General features: G+C 39.8%; 1 protein-coding gene across 6 annotated transcripts in view; it reads left to right on the top strand.

The window, feature by feature from the left end:
- AFF3 (ALF transcription elongation factor 3) overlaps positions 1 to 20,397 on the top strand; it is a 339,923-nt gene that overhangs the window by 51,425 nt on the left and 268,101 nt on the right. For all 6 annotated transcript variants that reach the window (XR_010826790.1, XM_066984090.1, XM_066984089.1 and 3 more), the window contains exon 3: positions 2,035 to 2,838. Coding sequence is in view for 5 of the 6 variants with exons in the window: in XM_066984090.1 (XP_066840191.1) it covers positions 2,035 to 2,838 (804 nt within the window). In the remaining variant the exon portion in view is untranslated. The remainder of the gene's footprint in view (positions 1 to 2,034; positions 2,839 to 20,397) is intronic.

Below are 20,397 nucleotides of genomic sequence, written 5' to 3'. Positions count from 1 at the left end.
AAACCATTTCATTGACCCTAGGAAACACATATATGTATGTCCAACCATCTTCAAGATCAATCAGCCTAACTCCAGGTAGCCATGAATCTGACCTCCAAGCGGCCCAGGATCTCCATTGTCAGCTGGTCTTCTTTTTTTTTTTTTCCTCAATAGCAGCCAAGCACTCCCATGTAGATGCCTTCTGTGCCTCTTAATCTGCCTGAGTTAAACATGCTTTCTACCCCAGTTAAAGCTGTGAACTAGACAACTCATTGCATCTGCAGCACTTTCTTTTTAGATGTATGTGATGCTTCCTGCTTTTGAAGCCCCTTTAGTAATAACCTTTTCTCTGGGACACCAATGTGGTTCTTGTAAAGTGCAGAAACATCACCACCTTAAGCCACTTGCTGTCTGTGAATTAATGGTTCATAATTCTTTGTGTAGCAGATTACTGTCCTTGTGACAACAACAGCTGCATATGCAGAGAGAACATCAGGCTATAGAAGCTGATCCATCTTACCGCAAGTTTGCAAAGCAATGTTTCAGATGCAACATTACTGAGCTTTTCCCTTCCTCCTTCCATTCAACATATATTATTGCGGTATATTCAGCTGTTAGACAACATTGTTACATGCATATCAGAAAGCTAGCCATATATTTTCAGTAGTTACAAGGTACTGTCCCTGAAACTTGAGGGAACAAGTTGCAAGCAAGACAAGACTGTTTCTTCTACTGTCAACATTTACAAGGCATTTTTGCTTGGACTTAGTTTCTTTTTCGAAAACCCTTTAAAGAAGATTTTGAACAAAAGGAGTTTCAGTCCCTTTCCCTTACAGTTTTTCTGAGTGATTCAATTTTATTGGAAGTCTTAAAAAAAGAAATAAAACACCTCCACATTTCCAGAGTGACTGGTATTGCCGCTACGTCCTTCATATTTTTATATAACTTTAAGGGGGTCTTCTCCCCTTCCTTTACCCCCTTCTTTCTCCAAGATACTGATTCCCTCTTAAACCAAGATCCATCTCAAGATCTTCTTGGCCTTCTGAAGCCAATGGGTGTTTCCCCATCCAGGCTCCATGTCCAGAAGAGAGAAAGGAGAACACCACCAGCTCATTAATGTCTTCCTCTGAAAATGTAAAGCAAAGAACATTACACAACTGATTCTTGGCAGGGTTCAGAAAAATATTCACTGCAGAAAAGCTAATGATACACACTTTTGCTTGCAGCAGCTTTTTAAAGAAATATTTTTCAACCTTTCTCAGTATTTTTCCTTCACTTGTTATATTTCTTTGTGGAGTTTCTGCCTCTTTAGTCAGGAAGCAAATGGGTGATTTCAAAAACAATGATTAATCTTAAAGCAGAGAAATGTTGGCTATGTCCCTCCTGCAACCACTGAGCATTGTGAAGAATCTGGGGAGTTCTTCTCTTTTTTTTTTTTTTTTTTTTTTCCAAAGAGGAGAGTGCCCTGGAGTAAGCATCTCAGCAGAGTACTTTCAAAGAAGGGACGTAATGATCTATAGTTTTCCCATCATCCCATGACCTGTCTTCAAGTCACCTCACAGTGTTTGGCTGGCTTAGACTGGGGAGTTCATTCAACACTTACACTGGGCCTTGTGTGGCTTCCCAGCTGCAATGTGGAAACTTAAGCAGGCAGAGAAGGAAATCAAGAATGCAATATTTTCATTCATGGCTGAGGGAGAGCCTGCACCGGGCTATAGGAAAAGTTTTATCATGGTCAGATTTAATCCAAACCATTCTGTGTAGTTGCAATAATAAATTTTCTAGTTTCCAGGTAATATATTTTAACTACAGCATGATACCAGTGATAGATTTCTTTTTTTATATACTCTAAGGCCCTTTATAGCTTTTCCAGTTCAGGGTAGATTTAAGATGTTGACAAGTGTCTTCAGAGACAATAAGGATTTTCGATTTCATCCCTCAACGCTGCTGCTGAATAAGGCAGTGCTACTTCAGTAAGGATTTCAGCAGAAGCAAGCAGGGAATTTTGTTTGTCTTAGGCTGACTAGTGCGGAACTCTCACTTTTTGTTTTGCAGACCAACAAGGGGGATGAGCTATCAAATCGCATCCAGAATACCCTGGGCAACTATGATGAAATGAAAGACTTGTTAACTGACCGATCAAACCAGAGCCATCTTGTTGGGGTTCCCAAACCTGGGGTTCCTCAGGCATCTCTCCCCAAGCCCGATGAACATCTTATTGCAGACTCAAGACCACCACCTCTTCCCTCTATTTCCAGCACTTCTTCTTCCACACCAGCAGCTCTACCTACGCAGCAGAGCAAAAGCACCACGATGGGTTGGCAGAAGGCTGGGCACAATGCTGCTTCAGAGGGCCAGCAGAGAGCCAGCAAACATGGGCACCACTCGCTGGAGTCACACAAGGGCGACTTCAAACTGGCAAACCAAAAATCCAGTCTGGAGAAACTAAAACGCTATGCATCCAGTCCCACTTCCTCCTCCTCCTCCTCCAACGCTGCTCAGCAAAGCTCACTGAGGGCCACACTAGGTGACAACGCCAACAGAGTACCGCAGCCTGCAAAGCTAAGTTGTAACACAGAAGGAGGAGCTCAAACGCAAGAGAGGCCCTCAAAGCACGGCGGCGGGCACTGTGTCCAAAACTTCCCACCGTCTCTTGCTTCGAAGCCCAGTCTGGTTCAGCAGAAACCAACTGCTTATGTAAGGCCGATGGATGGTCAAGATCAGGCCCCCGATGAGTCTCCAAAGCTGAAGTTACCAGCAGAGACAACCAAGTCATACAGGGGAGTGCCTTCTAACAAGCCTGATTCGGCCAGGACCAAGTCAAAGATAGCAAAGTTCAGCATTCCTAAGCAAGAAGAGGTATGTGTTTTGGTGCTTTTTATGACATCCCATCTTGCGTAGATGGATGAATGGAAGCTTAGAACTGCAAGCTGCATCTGTCTCTTCACACATTTTTAAAGTCTTAGCTTGCACGTTTAAATTTTCTTTTACTCTTCTGACATTGACATACTATATTGCAAATAGCAGCCTCACGGTAATGTAAAGATATCTTAACAGCAAAATGCTCACTGTCTTTAGGATTGTAACACCTCCTACAGTGGCACATTTTCTAATAGTATACATTCACTGACATTTTTTTCCTAAATGTCCACATATAAAGTCTGGATATTTTTAATTTTTCTTTTTGCTAGGCTTGTGTGTTACGTTGAACTGTTCATATTTAGTTGAATTTTTTCTCTTTGGCAAAGATTAAATGAAGTGGTTGTGATAAGAAATAGTTTTGCTATCCTCAGTGATAACAAAGTAGTTTTACAATCTAAATAAACTACATAACAATATGAGATCTACAGAATAGATGGAAATGTAGCCATGAGACTCTCCTTTTAGTTCATTACATCTGTTTCTGTTTCAAACAAATTTCTAAGAAGACTGGGATTTTCTTCCTAAAACCACAATCTGTAGAAAACCAATCTTGCTACAAAGATGAGAACGTCTAAAAAACTTCTACACAATATTTCTGTTATCAGCAGTAGATTATGATGATAACTGCTTGGAATTATTTTACGTTCATTTATTTCATATTCCATTGACTTCAATGGGACACCATATTTATTGCTTGTATAATCTGTGATTTTCTGTCTTTGAGCTTTTTGAAAGGGGAGGAAACGGCTGGTTTTGGCAGAACGAAGGATGATTTCTTTTGGGGATGTATTGAGAGCCGTTTAAGTCGGTACAAAGATGGTCACATCCTCTTTTGCGAACTGATAGAGCTACCATGACTTAAACAATTTATAGTATTTATTGGAGTAAATGATTCTATTTGACTGAATCACTGGGACGGTCTCAAAGCAGAGATACTGATTTACTCTTATTTGACAGCTGTGGTGTGCCTTGAGTTGTTTTTAGTCTTAATATTTCTGTTTCTGGTGTTGTTAAAGGAGAGGAAAACTCTCATTTTCAGTTCAGTTTCAAGTTCTCTGGCCTTTTAATGCCTGTTTTTCAGAAATGGAGTTGACTGTTGTATTCCCCCTTCAGTTTGGTTTAGTAAGTTTCTCTGGAAGCAATTACTTCTCGCAGCTCCTGTAGGCATTATACCTATGTGTTTTTTTTTTTTTTCCTCTAAGTTTAAGTTCAGTCAGTTCCAAACAACTCTGAAGTGATGTATTATTCCTGAAAAGTGGTTGTTTTTAGGCTCTTAAGCTAAATTTGATAAGCAAATTTAGCATTTATAGATTGCTGTAATTGTGCAGATAGATCAGGTAATGGCATATACTAATATCCATTTAGCTATTATTTCCTCCTTCAGACTTGTGCTTCTATCTGCAAGTGAGAAGTATTGTTAGAATTAAAGAAGCCTGTGGCAATTGTCTGAATCTTTCAAATTTCCCTCTTTACATGTATGCAATACCCTAGGGACCAGTTTGGAAAGGGGTTTTGATAGGCAATCATTTGCATGTCTGAAATTCAGGATTTACCATTTGCATTCCAGAGTTGCCTACCTCAGTAGGAAAGAAAGCTTTCACTTGTTGTATGTGATCCATAATGATGCATAAAGATAAATTATACTGCAGTTTCTAGACATATAGACATATTTGACATTGCTTTAAACTAACTTGCTTAGATACTGATGGCAATGCAGGATGTGGTAGGTACTAAGTGTTCACCAATTTCTCACAGATTTTGTGGGATGCAGTATTTTTGAAACAGTATTTGATGACATAATATAAAAATTTAGCTGAAGTTGAAGGAGGTAGACAAAAACACTGTCTGGTAGGTTAAAAAAGAGGTTAAGTGGTCATAAAAATGATGGACATATTGTTCAGAATAAAATAGTAGATACTATGGGTGTTGTTGGAATTTGAATCTTGAGCTAGTGAAAGACAATGTTTAGATTTCATATTTAAGGGCTGAAAGTCCTGGTGATAAAAGTGTGCAACTTTTTTTTTTCCTTTATCCTGACATTTTCTTTGTTCTAACATTTTCCATCCTAAGTGACACAAAATGAAATTGGTAACCCACTGTTACTGCTACAGGGAGAAGTATTGACCAAGACTGAAATGTTTTTGTTGCCTAATCCACCCTCCCTTTAATTTTCAATCATGCTTCTTTTCGTTTCAAAACATTTTTCCATTCTTGTTATTTTTATCATACATCTCCTAATACCATTTTGTAAGAATTTCCATGTTGTTTATTTATTTATTTATTTTATTATTTTATTTTCTGCTTTCAAACTCATAAAACTTCTTCTCTACATCAAATGGCCACTGTTCCTCATTAGGGGCAGAAGGTTTAAACTGCTCTCAGCACAAAAGCTGTCACAGTTTTGTGAACCTGTGCAGGCAAGAATAAGTTTCTCTTGTTCAGGATGGGTCTAAAGGTGATGGCCAGAAAAGACCATGTATCCCTAGCGGCCATGGAATAGCCAGAAGAGTAGAGATGCAATATAGGATGATCATGAAGGGAAACAGGCTGACAAACAGGCTAGGACAGTGTCTGGAAAGCTATATGGAAATGGAAGTGAGTGGCAGAAATCTGCCTGAGGGCAGCCAGGAGAATATGGGAAGAAAGAGAGGAGCAAATAGCATGGGGATGGGATATAGTGGAAAGAAACTTGATATATGCTAAAATAAAAGGTATATGTCTGAAATGGTAAGGCACTTACTACGCTCTGGGGGCTTAGTGTAGGCAACAACAAGGTCTTTAAAGGAGTCATAGAATGACCAAATGGTTGAGGTTGAAAGTGACCTCTTGAGATTCACTAGGCCAATCTCCCTGCTGAAACAGTCAGCTTGAGCAGGCTGCCTGTGACCATGTCCAGTTGGGTTTTGAACATCTTCACAGATGGAAACCCCAAAACCTCTCTGGGCAATTTGTGCCAGTGTTTGATTTCCCTCACAGTAAACAAGTATATTCTTGTGTTCAGATGGAATTTCATGTCTTTTAGTTCATGCCCATTGGATCTTGCCCTGTCAGTGGCCACTACTAAGAGTCTTGCTCCCTCTCCTCCGTTGCCTCCCATCAGATAAGTGTTTATATTGCTGAGTTCCCCCAGCCCTAGCCCCTGGAGCCTTCTCTTCTCTGGGTTGAACAGTTCCAACTCTCTCAGCCTTTCCTTGACCGAGAGATGCTCCACTCCTGTAATCATCTTTGTGGCACTGCACTGGACTCACTCCAGTAGGTCCATATCTTTCATGTACTGGGAAGCTCAGAACTGGCCCCAGCACTTCAGATGCGGCCTCCAGGTCTTATTCTGTTCATCTAGTCAGACCCCAGCCTGTACTGCTGAATGGGGTTATTCCCCCCTATATTCAGAATTTTACATTTCTTCATGTTGAACTTCATGAAGTTCCTGTTAGTCCATCTCTCCAGCCTGTCAAGGTTCCTCTGGATGGCAGCATGACACCTGCAACTACTTTTGGACTGTTTGGATGGCAGAATGATTCCTGAAATCACTTTTCCCAGTTTTATATTACCTGCAAACTTGCTGAGGGTATGCTCTGCCCTATCATCCAGGCCATTAATGAAGACGTTAAACAGTGTTAGTCACAGTAGAGACTGTGTGGATACACCATTAGGAACTCATCTCCAGCAGGACTTTGTGCCACTTGTCACAACCTTCTGGGCCATTTTTATAGTCCTAGCTCTCTGTCTACCAGCCTAGTTTTGTTTGACCAAGTAGAGAGGTGAATGGTAAGAAATAACCATTTTCTCAACTCCTGCAGGCTAGATTTTCTTTTAAAGGGCAGATGTAGTGATAATCACTTTGGTTTTATTTTGAAAATCACATGTCTACAGGCAGCTCCAGCTTCCACAGACAGAGAAAACAAGGAAACAAGAATATATTGTTATAAAGCACTGATCTGCAAGTCCACTTTCAAAGCATTCGCACATTTCCATGCACTTGCATCTAGCTTATGGTACTTTCCAGAGTCTATCAGTATATCTAATAGTTATGCACTTTCATTTGTGTTTATCAGTTTGAAGGAACAATCAGTGGAAAAATAAACACAAAATGAAGCAAAGTTAAACCTCATATAAGAACTGAAGAATAAGAAGCAATGTCACACAGCATGTGTGAGTCTTCAGCAGGATACAAAATTGTCTTCTGTACATCCCTTGAGGTTTTCAGAGAAACAGGGCACAAAGTTGGCTGCAATACAATTATTATTCACTAGAAATAAATGCACTTGGATACAAATTATAGACCATTACTTTTCAAATACATGAAAAAGGTTGATTTTTAATGTAGTTCAATACCTCATTTAATATTTTTAATCAGTTTTGGAAAGCCTTCAATATCTTGACACAGACTGAAGCTTATAATTCTTTTTTAATTGTTTTAATGAGAGTAACTTGGATAGACCGGTGTGTAGAAAGGTATCAGTTACTCCTTTGGGAATTTAATCTTTAGGAACCAGGTTCATCAGTGTTAATTAGAATCCATACCCAACCTCCCTGTCCTTCCAAAATTATCATATTGCTCTGTATAAATGATAGCTTGTCATCTCAAGTACTGATATTTCACATTTTGAACTACTTAGGAATTGTATTGCTGTAGGTAAAAACCCACTGTATTGAATAGAAGGGAAGAGAAATGTATAAAGGAAAGGAAACAGGAAAAGCATGTGCCTTTTATTTCTACAATTTTGTTACAAGTGAGACAATAAGAAAAACCTAAGATGGTAAATCATGTTCTTTACATCTGAGCTCTGTTTTTGAATTTCATCTTGTGGGCTGCATGCTGATTTTTATTATTACATTGAAGAAGCCTTATCTACTCTCCTTTGCTTACTTCTGTAAGGGTTATGGAGTAAGAAAATCGAGGTTGCATTCAAGAATGACTAGCGGTCTAATGGTAAAAAAGATAGATTTTGTTCTGTTAAATTTGGGAACACGTTTATGTGAAATGTAGATAAGGTCATCATGAGGACGTGTTTATTTCACTTCATGGAGTACTTACACAACTTCTTCTGCAGCAGAAGTAATGCAAAATAGATTAAATGTTGAATCTTTTTTTTTTTCTTTTTCATTTTTGCCCTGGCCTTACTCAGGCAAATTCCTATTTGCCTGGATAAGATACTCTCTGCAGTCATTCTCGTTTGAGTGGCTATATATAGCTATCAGCATCTGGCATACACAGTAGCAAGTGTTCTTTAAATCTGCAATTTTTTTTCCTATCAGTTCTTTCCCCACGTATTAACGGAAACCCAAAACCAACCAACCAAAAAACCCCATCTCTTTTCTTCCCCCTTACCCCCTCAGAAAAAAATAATCCCAAATATAGACTTAGTGTCATTAATTTGCTCAAAATTACATTCTTTTAAGGAGAGATTTGCTGCATAGCATGTACAATAAGTAGGTCCATGCTTAAAATTGAAAGTGAAAGTTCCCATGTGAAAACACAAGTGCATCTCCATCTCATTTGACTACACAAGCTCCAGTGTAGATTAAACAGGGAAGATAGTCCTGATCGGCGCATGCTTCCTCTGGAAATACCATATATCTGGACCCACTGGGAATCAGTGTCAAGGAAAAGGGTTTAGGGGAGATCTGACTAAGTGCCTTTCCTCAAAGGCATGGTGCTGTCTTCCCCCTGCTGTGACAGAGCCTGTTGGGCTGCTGCAGGAGGAGGATCCAAGCAGGAGTTGAATCCAGGCTTTTTTTTTCTCTCATTCCTGGGGTGTTTGATTCTGACCCAGAAAGGCAAAAGTGAAAGCAGAGGAGCAGTTAAATATGCTTTTAGATAAAAAATGAAGAGATGAGTTGAATGTCTTAGCAAAAAGAAGTCCAGAAATCCTCTGGCATCATTCTAGTAGACATAGGTGCATTCTAGGCTTGAGACAGGCACAGAATTAAGCGTGTTGATACTCCTCTACCATTTATCAACTTTACTGAAGAACTGCAGTGCTTGAGAAGCCAGTTAGCAATCACAGCACTCGAGTACTGTAAATATGAGCCAGTTGTAGATGTTTTCTTTCCCAGATGTTCATGGGAAAGAGTTAGCAAGCTGCATTTACAAGAAGACACAGCTCAATTCATCCCTGTAATGTTACCGCTGACCTTCCCCACAAATAAAGGATGTTTTCCCACGTTAGACAGGAAGAACCGGACAACAAGAGCAGTGTGGTGCAAAGATCCCTGCTAGTCGTAGGTTATTCAAGACCTTCTAGTGAGTCCGTGGGAGGGCTGTGCATAACTGCCCATTTTTGTGTAAGAGAGTTCAGCAGACTAGGACTGGAGAGAAAGAATGTATTAAATAGACAGAGCAGTGTTTGAAACTCTTAATAAAAACAGCGGAGACCACAATGTGCAAAGATGGATTTTCCATACAGATTTCAAGTTGTGATACGAGCCTCTCCCTTTCTAGCAATCTGCAGTAATGAAGGCACACAGTAACTGTGTGTGCAGGCAGTTTTGCTGAACACATTGGGCTTAATTTTTCTAGTTATTCTTGCATGGTTGTTGTTGGAGAAAGAAAATGTTGTTTAAATACATTTACTTGACTTCTAGAGCTCTCTAGTTTTACTGTTTCCAACAGTGAAGCAGTTTCATTTCCCTTTTGAATTATTATTATTATTATTTTAAATTTGGGAAAGCACTAGCTAAACTTATAGGTTTGAAATTAAAGAATTGTTTTACTTAAACCTAAAGTTTTCTGTATGCGTTGCTTTCCATATGGTGTTTGCTACGCATTTGTTGCTATGGTGAATCTCTTGTTGTCCCTCATTGTTTTTAACTGGTAGGATGACTATCATCACAGAAAAATTTCCTGAAACTGGATGTAAACTTGCATTTGTCAAGGGAATCCCTTAATGTACACACCTGCCTTTTCATGAGTTTTTCCCAAGATTGTTTTTTTCCTAATTATTGAAAAAAAATATTCTGTGCAGCTCATTGGGGTCCCTTATAAATGAGATCCTCCCTTCAATAAAACTGGTCTTCCCATCTTTTCAAAAGATGAACAAGTAACTGCTTTTCTAGAGTTCAATAAACGTAATAATATGGTTCATTGTGATAAAAATGTGTTCCTCTTGCTTTTCTTTTATTATTATTATTATTATTTTTTCAATCAGACAGGGTGGTTTGGTTTATGAATCAGATCTGGAGTTGATACAAAAGTGCACGCATAAATTTGACCACAACCCTGTATAATTGCTTCTTCAGTTCCTTTTGGTAAGCAGTAAAGATATTGATGAAGGAAATAAGATTTCTAGGAGGACAAAAACATTTTTTAATTGCACATTTTGTCTAATTTTTCTAAATCCATCAGTAGTATTTATGATGATGGTAACGGGATGTAATTAAAAATCCTCCCTGCCAGAAACAGGTGTCACTGCTATCACTTTTCCACCTTTGGCCCTATTAGCATGGATTGCTCTTAAGGTCTGTGACAGTGTTCAGCAGTTGGAGAAACCCATCCTTTTCTGGACGTGCTGCAGAAGCTGTGCACTGTGGCATGGCACTCCTGCAAGCACAAGACACTCTCCTCAGCTCCAGGTTTCAGACGAGCATCTCCTCCCCATCTACTTGGTGGCTTCTCAGCAAAGGAGTGCTTAGAGAGGGCAGGGTATGTGCGGAGAGCGAGGGGGGATTTCAGATAACCAATGAAGTATTTAGACACTGCTTCTCAGACCTCACATTGTACGACACTAGAGCACTATGTCGGTGTGCAGTCAGGTGTGGAGTCCAAGCCTGCATTGCTCCTGCAGGGACTCACATTCCCCTTTCCAATAATTATAATGAGGTGGAGCACTCCTGTCTACTCCTTGTCTTCACAGCAATCTATAAGGTATCACAAAGGATTTAAAGGTAGTTAAATGTCTTTTTGTTGTTGTTTGATCAGTTTATGTAGGGTGTTTTATTTTATTTATTTATTTTTAAAGAAAATACAAGAAAAAAGATTTTATGGATTTGTTCTGTAGTTTCCCCCGTCTTTCATAAATTAGAGTGGCATGAAACTACCATCACTGTACATGCACACTGGGGTCAGTTATGACTGATGAGCAGGAGGACCAAATGAAAATACAAAGAGCTTCACAGATCACTGTTAATTCCAGGTAAATAAATAACGTATATGTGCCACTTGATATGTAAGGTTAAAAAGGTCAGACCTCCAGTAATTGTTGTAAATGCACCCAGCTAGGCCAGAAGCAGTTAAATTCTTTATTGTTGGTCACATACTCTCTTACAGTAAATGAAGACAAATATACCCTTAAATATCTGCATGTAACATACTTTATTCACCCTGCACATCGTAAAGTTGTCATTTCCGTAGCACTTCTGAATAGGGAAGATCTATCCCTGTGGCACCACAAAATAGCTTCCTAGAACAGTAATTAACAGAAGGCTGTTTTTTGGTTTGGTGTTTTTTTTTTTTTTTTTTTCAAGTTCAGAAAAGATAAATAACATAGGCGTCTGATTTCCTGTCACTCTTGGTTAACTTTGTATGAAAATGGATAGCTTCCAAATTAAAGCAGGCACCGGCCTGTCTGGAGAAAAATGCATCTCTAAAGAAATGTGTACATTACATATTCATGTAGTTCCAAATCTCTTAATTGTATTTTATGTATAACAATCTCATGTACTGAAATATGGTACCCTTATTATTTCTTGAGTTAAAACCAGCATGCCAGAGAGGCTGAGCTTGCTTTGTACATGGTTTAGGATAAGCATTTCCTTTCCCAAATTCTCTCATGTATACCCCACTCTCTTCCCTCTCCACCAACATGTTTCTCTAAGATATGGAGGCCCAGTGTGAGGTGGCTTTACACCACATTTTATTGAGAAGATAAATATACAAAGAACATTCAAGACAGTGAACCACAGGGTTGAGAATATAGAGACCCAGAATTTTCTCTCAGAACCAAAAGTTGATATTTATATTCCTCTATTTACTGCAAATGGCTGTGATGGAAGCTTGTGTAGGTACAAAGAGAGGAAAAACAAGAGCATTTCTTGTTAACTCTTATCATTGTGTCCCAATACCTGTTTAAGGAGTGATGGGATTTGAAATGTTCTCTCTGCTTTATAACCCTTTTGAAATGATGTTGAAGATGATTTCTTTTTTCTTGCATATGCTAGAGATTATTAGCATTCACACACCGACAGCATAATCTGTTGTTAATCAAATTTGGCATTTGTTTAAAGCTAGCTGTACAAGTGCATCCAAATACAGAGGCAGGAACTCTGCGACTATTTATGTGACTACTCCAACTCCTAGACCTGAAGTAGAAGACAGCTACAAGTTTATTGATTACAAACACAGTCAAAAGCAATTTTATATAGACTGGCCATGGTTTGGCAGTTAGGCATTATTTTAAGAAGCCTTCTTCAGTTTAATTACAATCTCAGGGACATCTGATACAAAGAAACTTATTAGCTGATTAATTGCTGATCTCTTGGAAGTACCAGTCTGGAGCTGAAATATGCTGTCCGGGCAGAGGGCATGGAAAGGAGAAGTAAGGGCAACGTGAGATGGACAATTTGAAAACCACCGTAAGCGAATAATGAATGTCTTTCTTGGACCAAATCACAAATGTTTAGCAGGCAGGGAAAGTAAAGCATGTACAGAATGAAAGGACACAAGAAAGATGTAGGCCCCATAAGAGTGGGGGGGTCTGAGAAGAGAAGAATTATGCCAGAGCCTGAAGAGGAAAGAATGAAGTTATGCTTTGAGAAACCCACCAAAATTGCTGCTGGTATCGCAGCCATAATTTATGATAAAGTCCACGTGCAAGATCTTTCAGGAGCTTAAAGATGGCTGGGAAGGCCTAAAAACTATTTGTTTGTTTGTTTGTTTGTTTGTTTATTGTTGCTGTGTGTTTTTTCTTGTACCTGTGAAGAGCACGCACCATCACATATTCTGTAGCCACACCATCTCTTTGGTGTTTTTTTTTTTTTTCTCCACTTTTTTTCCCCACTCTGAAGGTTTATAGCTTCTTATAATAATATCCTGTTACATTCTCATCAATAAACCAAAAACGATGCATCTTTTACTACTGTAATCTCATTCGGGAGTTTCAAAGCCCTTCATAAGCATTAACAGCAACTCTGACAAGAACATACTAAATTCATTTGCAGAGGAGTCAGCTGAGGTGCAGGCGGGCGGGGACACCTTTGCGGATGGCACCCGTGCCACCCCGAGTCAGTATCAAAGAGGAGAACAGAGATGGATAGACTGAACTCCTGGCTCTGCCCTCAGATATCTGCAACACAACTCCCTGTGTAACAACATAGAATATAAAACTCTGCCATAACTTCTGCAGTGGAAAATAAAGTTATGCAAAAGCATAAGCAAAGGCAGCTTGCTGAAGTCTGAATAATGTTGCTTGCTGTATTTCTTCCTACCATTTAGGTCACTTGAGGCAGAGACAGTTCCTGAGTGATTATGTCACTTATGGTTTACCACTTCCATTTGAGTTATTCACTGATCATGCTCCATTTGAAATTAATAGGACTTTTGCCATTGAATTCAGCAGTAGCAAGATCAGGGTTTGACAGGGATGAATATTTCTTTTCTACGTTGTATGAACTTCCTGTGGTCAAGAAGATATTGCTTGAGGCAAGACAGTTCTTTTTTATTCAGTCTCTCTTTGTTTTGTTCCAGAAACAGAGATGCAATACTTGTGGTTGTTTTTGACATCGTTATTACTTTGAAGAAAGTCAGCAATAGTAATGCAGAATAATGGTCGGTGGCAGAGGGTGGTATTTGAATTCATAAATGCTATACTGCATTAATCTATTAGCTTCAGGACATACCTTTAGAGCATCAAAGGAGCTTCTTGACCAGTCCAAGGTGCTTGACTCATTTTTCCTCTCTGGTAATTAAAGTTTCTAGCATCCTGTTCAGAATCAGTTTCTTCACTGTCTTTTAAGTGAATAAATCTAGGTGAGTGATTTCATGACAGTTGCACATTAGGAGTTATGGCATATCCCTGCACATAACTTACAGAACTATCTCAATACACGGAGAAGAGACCATAAAACATGCTGAATGGGGATTTCTCAGATATGCTAATTGCTGCTATATAAAGAGCACAGGATGAAGAGCTGACACAGAGGAAGTTCAACTAGAAAGCACCTGCCACAAATCTTTGAAGGTTCACGGACGAGCAAATCCTGCAGCTGCTCTTCATCACAGAGCTCTGCATGGTGATGACTTTGTATATGCAGGGAGCGAGCTCCAATACAGAGGGTCAGGGCAGCAGGAAGGCACGGGCTGAAACACAGCTCTGCCACCTCTGGGAGCTGCTGCTGCCATCAGGGTGACAGAAGGGCTGGCAGCTTTGCCAGCACCCCACATGGGAGCAGTTCCCACCCTCTGACTCTTCACTGCCTGGATGTGGTACCCAGGCCTGTCCCAAAACCACACCAAATACAGTTCTGATGTATTTTTCTTGAAATGCTCTGGATCACATTTCCTGTTCCCGTCTGTCCACGAGTCTGGTTTATTGTTGCTTTTGTTAGATCAGATTTTTGTGTATTTAGAGCATGGGCTGGTCTACCTGATAGACTTCCACTACCTATTCTGTGAAGCTTAGGTTTTGGGGGTCATACTCTTTCCAGTGGTGCCCAGCAACAGGACAAGAGGCAATGGGCACAAACTGAAGTACAGGAAGTTCCTGCTGAATATGAGAAAACAATTCGTTACTCTGTGGGTGACAGAGCACTGGAACAGGTTGCCCAGAGAGGCTGTGGGATCTCCTTCTCTGGAGTTATTCAAAACCCACGTGGATGCCGTCCTGCGCAATGTGATCATGGTGATCCTGCTTGACAAAGTCTTCTTGGACCAGATGATCTCCAGCAGTCCCTTCCAACATCAACCCAACAACCATTCTGTGATCCTGTGATTCACTGACAGGAAGGTGCTGTATGCATCAGTGATCCTCTTTTTTTTTTTCTTCTTTTTTTCTTTTTTTCTTTTTTTTTTCTCAAAATTTGCACTGAATAGGCATCTATGCTCAACTGTGAAAATGAGCTTGAGATTTCTAAATGACTGAAAAAGAATTTACAATGTGGAGGGGAACACGCAGTTTAGCAAACTTGCTGAAATCACCTGTGAGTTACACTGTTCACTGGCTATAGATAGGCATTGGAGTGGAGTGTGGTTGGATCACTGAACTCATTTTAAGTAGGCCATTAAACATCACCGCTAATACTGATTTTCAGCCATTGCACTTGAACCCTTCGCCTAAGGTTGACCTGGCAGACAGAAATCATAAGTGCTGTGCCCCAGCAGCTGATGGCTGTTCGGCTGCTCCTACTGATATCGCGACGTATTGTTTTTATACGAGTTTCCTGCACTATCAGTGAGATACTTGTCCTCCTAAATGTAATAATTAATGTGGAAAGATGAATCCAAATACTCATTATTCAATGATTTTAACTTAGAATTCTTCTTTTAAATAAATCAACTAGGCAAACCAAACAGTATAGAAATGAAATGTGTCTTTGCAGGCCCTGTGGGAAATTCAACTAATGAACTGAAAAGGATCAGTTTCTAGACAGGCGAGGAAGTCTGCTTAATTTAAATAAATACATTCAACTATTTGCCTCCTTATTTTAAAATCATGGTTTTGGGCATGATCCCATAATATGAAGAAAGTAACTTGAGTGCAGCCTATGTGGTTTGAAACACCAAGCAAAATACAATTAACTTTAAAATGGCAAATTGTAATGCTATTAAAAGAAAATCTTCTGCCTTCCGGGTGTGACTATCTTTTAAATGTGATGATGTCACCCCGTGAGCCGTTAAACCGTTATCAATGAGCAGGCTGTGCATTTTCTAATGATTACTGTGGAGCTGAAAAAGACTCTGTAATGTTCCTCCAGTTTGTTCATCATTTTTGTTTGATAATTGTCCTAAAAATCAATGACAGCTACTGAGTACAGAAATTTGATTGAACCAAGTATAAATATAGGCAGCAATTTAGGCTGCTCTTACTCAATAGGAAAATGTCTTTGGATAATAAGTGGATTCCTATCTAAATTCATGAGTTCTTTTATGACATTTTGGGTTAAGCCTGAAATAGATTAATCTTTTTCTGATAAAGTTGCATAAGCTGTGATTTCTCCGGTGACCACATTTAATTGGATATTAAATAAAGTGCTTATCTTTACACCAACAGGTTTTATGGGCTGGATTTTTTTTTCTGAACTGTATTTCACAGATTAAGTAACAAGTAGTAGGTGCGCACTAAAAAAATTGTTGATTAAACCGTGATATGCTTAGGTTAAAAATTTGACTGTGTTGGAGTAGGTAGGCTTTTGAGGTGCATGACTGTGATTAAGGGTTAAATCCAAAGGGCAGAGGGAAACTGAAGATGGATGCAAAGCATGGTGAGGTCTTCTTCCTTTCCCAAGGATTCTCCTGCAAGCATACAGTGGGGTGGTTTTCCATTGGATTCAGCAAGAAGCTTAAATTCCTTATAATGTTTTTGAAAATCTTGAGGTCAGGATTCATTATGCAGGGTGCTGTACAAGCACACAGTGAGGCATATCCTGTGATTGGGTATATCAGCCCTGGAAAGGCACGGGAAAGGTTAACAGAAACCTGGAAACTAAATTAACCTATTGCACCTGGAGGAAGGAGATAGGGATGATGCGGAGAGAAGTACCCAAATGGAAAACATAGATGGCATTCAGGAGGGGGAAGACTTAATAGGGTGAGCAAAGGCCACACTTGGAGGAAGAGTGAGAACAAGAGGAGAAGGGGGAGAAGGTGAAATCACAGGCTGGCTGGTGCTTTGGTGCTTCACTCACTGGAGAAGGTGGTACAAGAAGCTACAGAAGATAGCCAGGACTCACTGTGTTCCTTACTGATAATGAAGGGCACTCTGGAGCTGTGAGGACACTTCTGTCCCAGAAAAGGGCAGGGTGTTGGAGGAATCTGTCTGGGTACACTTGTGAGATCGGTGGAAGGAAACAGAGCAGCTGTGCAGAGTGAGAAGGGAACCACCAGTGTGAGCTAGAGGCATTGCACGGGGAGGAAATAAATGAAGACATTTGTGTTGAGTAAGCTGCGCTGAACCAAATGATGTGGAGCTCACACTAATTGCCATTTTTTTTTTCCCACTGGTATGACATACTGTGAATGTGAGAACAAACTGATTCCTCCCTGCGTAATCAAGCCTACTTTTGGTTTTCTGGGCATGGAGCTGGCAGCCGTGTAATAGAATTTTCTTGGTTTCATTTTCCACCTGTATGGGACAAGAGAATTGCTGTGATGCTCTGCAACCTGCTCAGGAACTTGGACAACCCTTTCCTGGTGGAGTTATTCTGACTTTGGCAAGCTGGAAGTGGTGTGGCATGTTTTTTTTTTTTTGTTTTTTCACTAAATAAAATTTACCCATTTCACAAAGCGTGCAATTGCTCCAGAGCTAATGTCAGGCTTTGAAATTTTAATTGCTCACTGAAGGGAGCTCGCTCCCTGCAGCGAGCCGGAGGAGGCTGGCAGGGCTACAGGTGCCACCGCCGTGCCGGCTGCGGTGACTCCTGGCGGCTGGCGTCAGTTGGCTGAGTTTCAACGCACAAGGTGTTAAAAATCCCACGTGTGTTACTTGAAAGATAAAAATAGAAAGCAGTTCCACAGAGTAATGGGGACATGCATAATGGCCTTGTGCTAATTTCAGTCTAGGGTCACTGGGCCCTCTCTTTTTTGCATAGTTGGGATAGCTGTGTCCAGATGATAAAGATGTTGACAATTATCGTCTCAGTCCTCCAGAGACCACACAAAGCTACGTCTTTTTTTTTTTCCTTTTTGTTTGTTTGTTTGTTTTTCTTTTATTTCTAGTTTGTCATGACTTTTGACATTGGCATGAGGCTACTTTCTAGAGGAATTTCCTTTGCTTTCTTGGCTTTTAGTAACGTAAGCATTTTGTTAAGATTTTTTTTCTCTGAATCCTTTTCTTTTGTCAATAGTTTTTAGGATGTTTTTCCCTTTGCTGCCTGTCACATGTCAGCTAGTAGTTTAGCAGTCATTATTTCCCCCTAAGCTACAGGAAAATTGCAAATTATTTACAATTTTTCTTTGGCTTGTTTTATTTCCAATAAAATAAGCATTTCTGATAAAACACCAGGAAAGGGATGACAAGCTTCAGAGCTCCTGTTGTTTCGGAGGCCAACTGCCAGGCCAGGGGCTACATCTCTGTTCAGCCCCCAGCTGTGTACACTGGTCTCTGTGGCAAGGGAGGCTGGTGGGAAGGTCTGGTGGCAGCCACAGCCTGCCCTGGGAGACAAGCCATGATGCACCCTGGTGCCCAGCTGGGAGTTCCTGTGGGTGTCTGTAGCTGTCTCTGTTAGCAAGCCCGCTACAGCAATCCCTACACAGCTGAGGGGGTGACTATTATGTGACCAGCTTGGTGACTTTGGGACTTTTCTTAGCAGAGCGTTATCTGTTTTTAAACCTTGTTCAAAACCCCAGAGAACATGGGTAGCTACGTAGCATAACCTTTGAGGCATGACTTGCCACGGTGACGCTGGCGTGTGGACCTCATTTCCTCATTTACCAATAAGTAGATCTGTGCAATCGTTTGAGGGAAGGCAGATGTGTATGAATGCCTCCCCTCTGTCAGAATGACAGTGCTGAGGTTGTCCAAACAGTATCCTGACAAGCTCAAAATAGATGTATGTTGCTTTTGCATGTACCACGGACCAGGGCCTCTACAGGTATAAACTGGCCTCATGTCACCAGCACTCACAATTTACCTTTTTACTTTCTCATCTCTTACAAGCGTGCAAAGAATTCACCCAAATACCTTTCCAGTGTCCATGCACCCCAACAGTAGTTTAATCTTGGGTTTAACAGAGAGACTTTGAAAATCCATGTACACAGATACAGTGTTTCTAAATTGCCAACACAACAGCAGAAGCTTAAGTGCAATTTTTATTCCAATAAAGATCTGATGAAATTATGCCTAATGGTCTGCAGACTGCATTTTTATATGCACTTGCATTGCTCCCATTGACTTCAACTGCTGTTGTCAAGGTATTTCAGTACTACCGAGCTAAGGATCATTACCCTGTGGTATGATAATACATAAAACTAATGCCACCATTTTTCCACTATAACAACAATACCTAGTGACTGAAGGCTACCTCCAACCCAATAACATGCAATCAAATATTTGTTTCAGATTTCAACATGCATATAAATTTTGAGACTTTGACAAAAGTGGCGGGATTTGATTAGCCCATGTCTCCAATTTGATCTTTGATTCTTAGCATAAAGACAAAACAAACTTGGCACCAATGAACAGATTAAAGATATTAAGATTTTTAAAGCATGGGGATTTTAGTTTGGAAGTTGAGAAAACTATATTTGAACTAAACTTTCATTGGCTTTCATGCAAACAACATTGAAATGATATATCTAGACTGTAAATATCCCAGCTCCCAAAGCTTGTGTCTTTCTAAAGCAAAACCATCCCCTGACTCCTGTTGCTGTAGCATACACCAGGGAGTATTCATACATGTCCTGGAGCTGAGCTTAGTTATCTGATTTCTGATATTAAAAATGACCCAGCAATTTTCTCTGGTTGTTCTAATGTAATGGAAAATACTGTACTTAAGTGCTGTTTGGGAGATAGTTTTGCAGAGATTACTTTTCTGGTTGCTAAGAAATTAAAAATTTTAAGTACGTCAAGGAAAGCAAATTCAATGATTATATAGCCTTTGCTACACTTTCTTGGTTTTTATTACTTTATCTTTTGTTTACTGTCTAAAACAAAGAAAACAATATAACGAAAGTACAACTGTAAATGTCTTGAAGAGTTGACTGGTACTACCTTTATGATAAAATTGACCATGGATTAGGTGGGAAAAAAAAAAAAAAAGAAAAAAAAAGCAATGACTCTGAGTTCCCTTGGAAACCTTGCAAACTCATCTTAAAAATGTACATCTTCCAGAAAAAAAATAGAAATGAAGGCTCAACAACCAAAACAGAATTCAGACGTGCACAAAAATGTCTTCTTGCTGTTTCTCCTACATCACTTGCGCTGTACAACTACAGACAAGAGATATGCAAAAACACAGTTGATTCATATGGCAGGTCCTTCTGATATTGTTTGCTACCCAAAATCCTGGGGTTATTTGTTTATTGCTATATGTTGACTGCTGTTAAGATGGGAAAAGACATTTGCCATATCTAAATTTTTCTGTACCCCTTTCCTTTTAAGAACCAGCCATTCTTCAAGAATAAAAAATGAAAATAGCTATAAAAGAACAAACAATAAAGCTACACACAGATTTGGAAAACTGTGTTTTTCAGGATATCAGGCCAAAAAAATTCATTGCAAAGGTATTTCACGGTTCATCAAACACCAGGCTCATTCGAAAACACTGAAGAATTTTGCTTGTGGAACAGATTCAGCCTTGATTGAAGAAGTCCTAATTTGGTGTCCCTTTTCAATGCATTCAAAG

The sequence above is a fragment of the Anser cygnoides genome, chromosome 1 (genome assembly GCF_040182565.1).
Source record: "Anser cygnoides isolate HZ-2024a breed goose chromosome 1, Taihu_goose_T2T_genome, whole genome shotgun sequence".
Classification (NCBI taxonomy): domain Eukaryota; kingdom Metazoa; phylum Chordata; class Aves; order Anseriformes; family Anatidae; genus Anser; species Anser cygnoides.
Note: the sequence above shows the minus strand (reverse complement) of the source record. Positions and strands in the feature narration are given on the sequence as shown.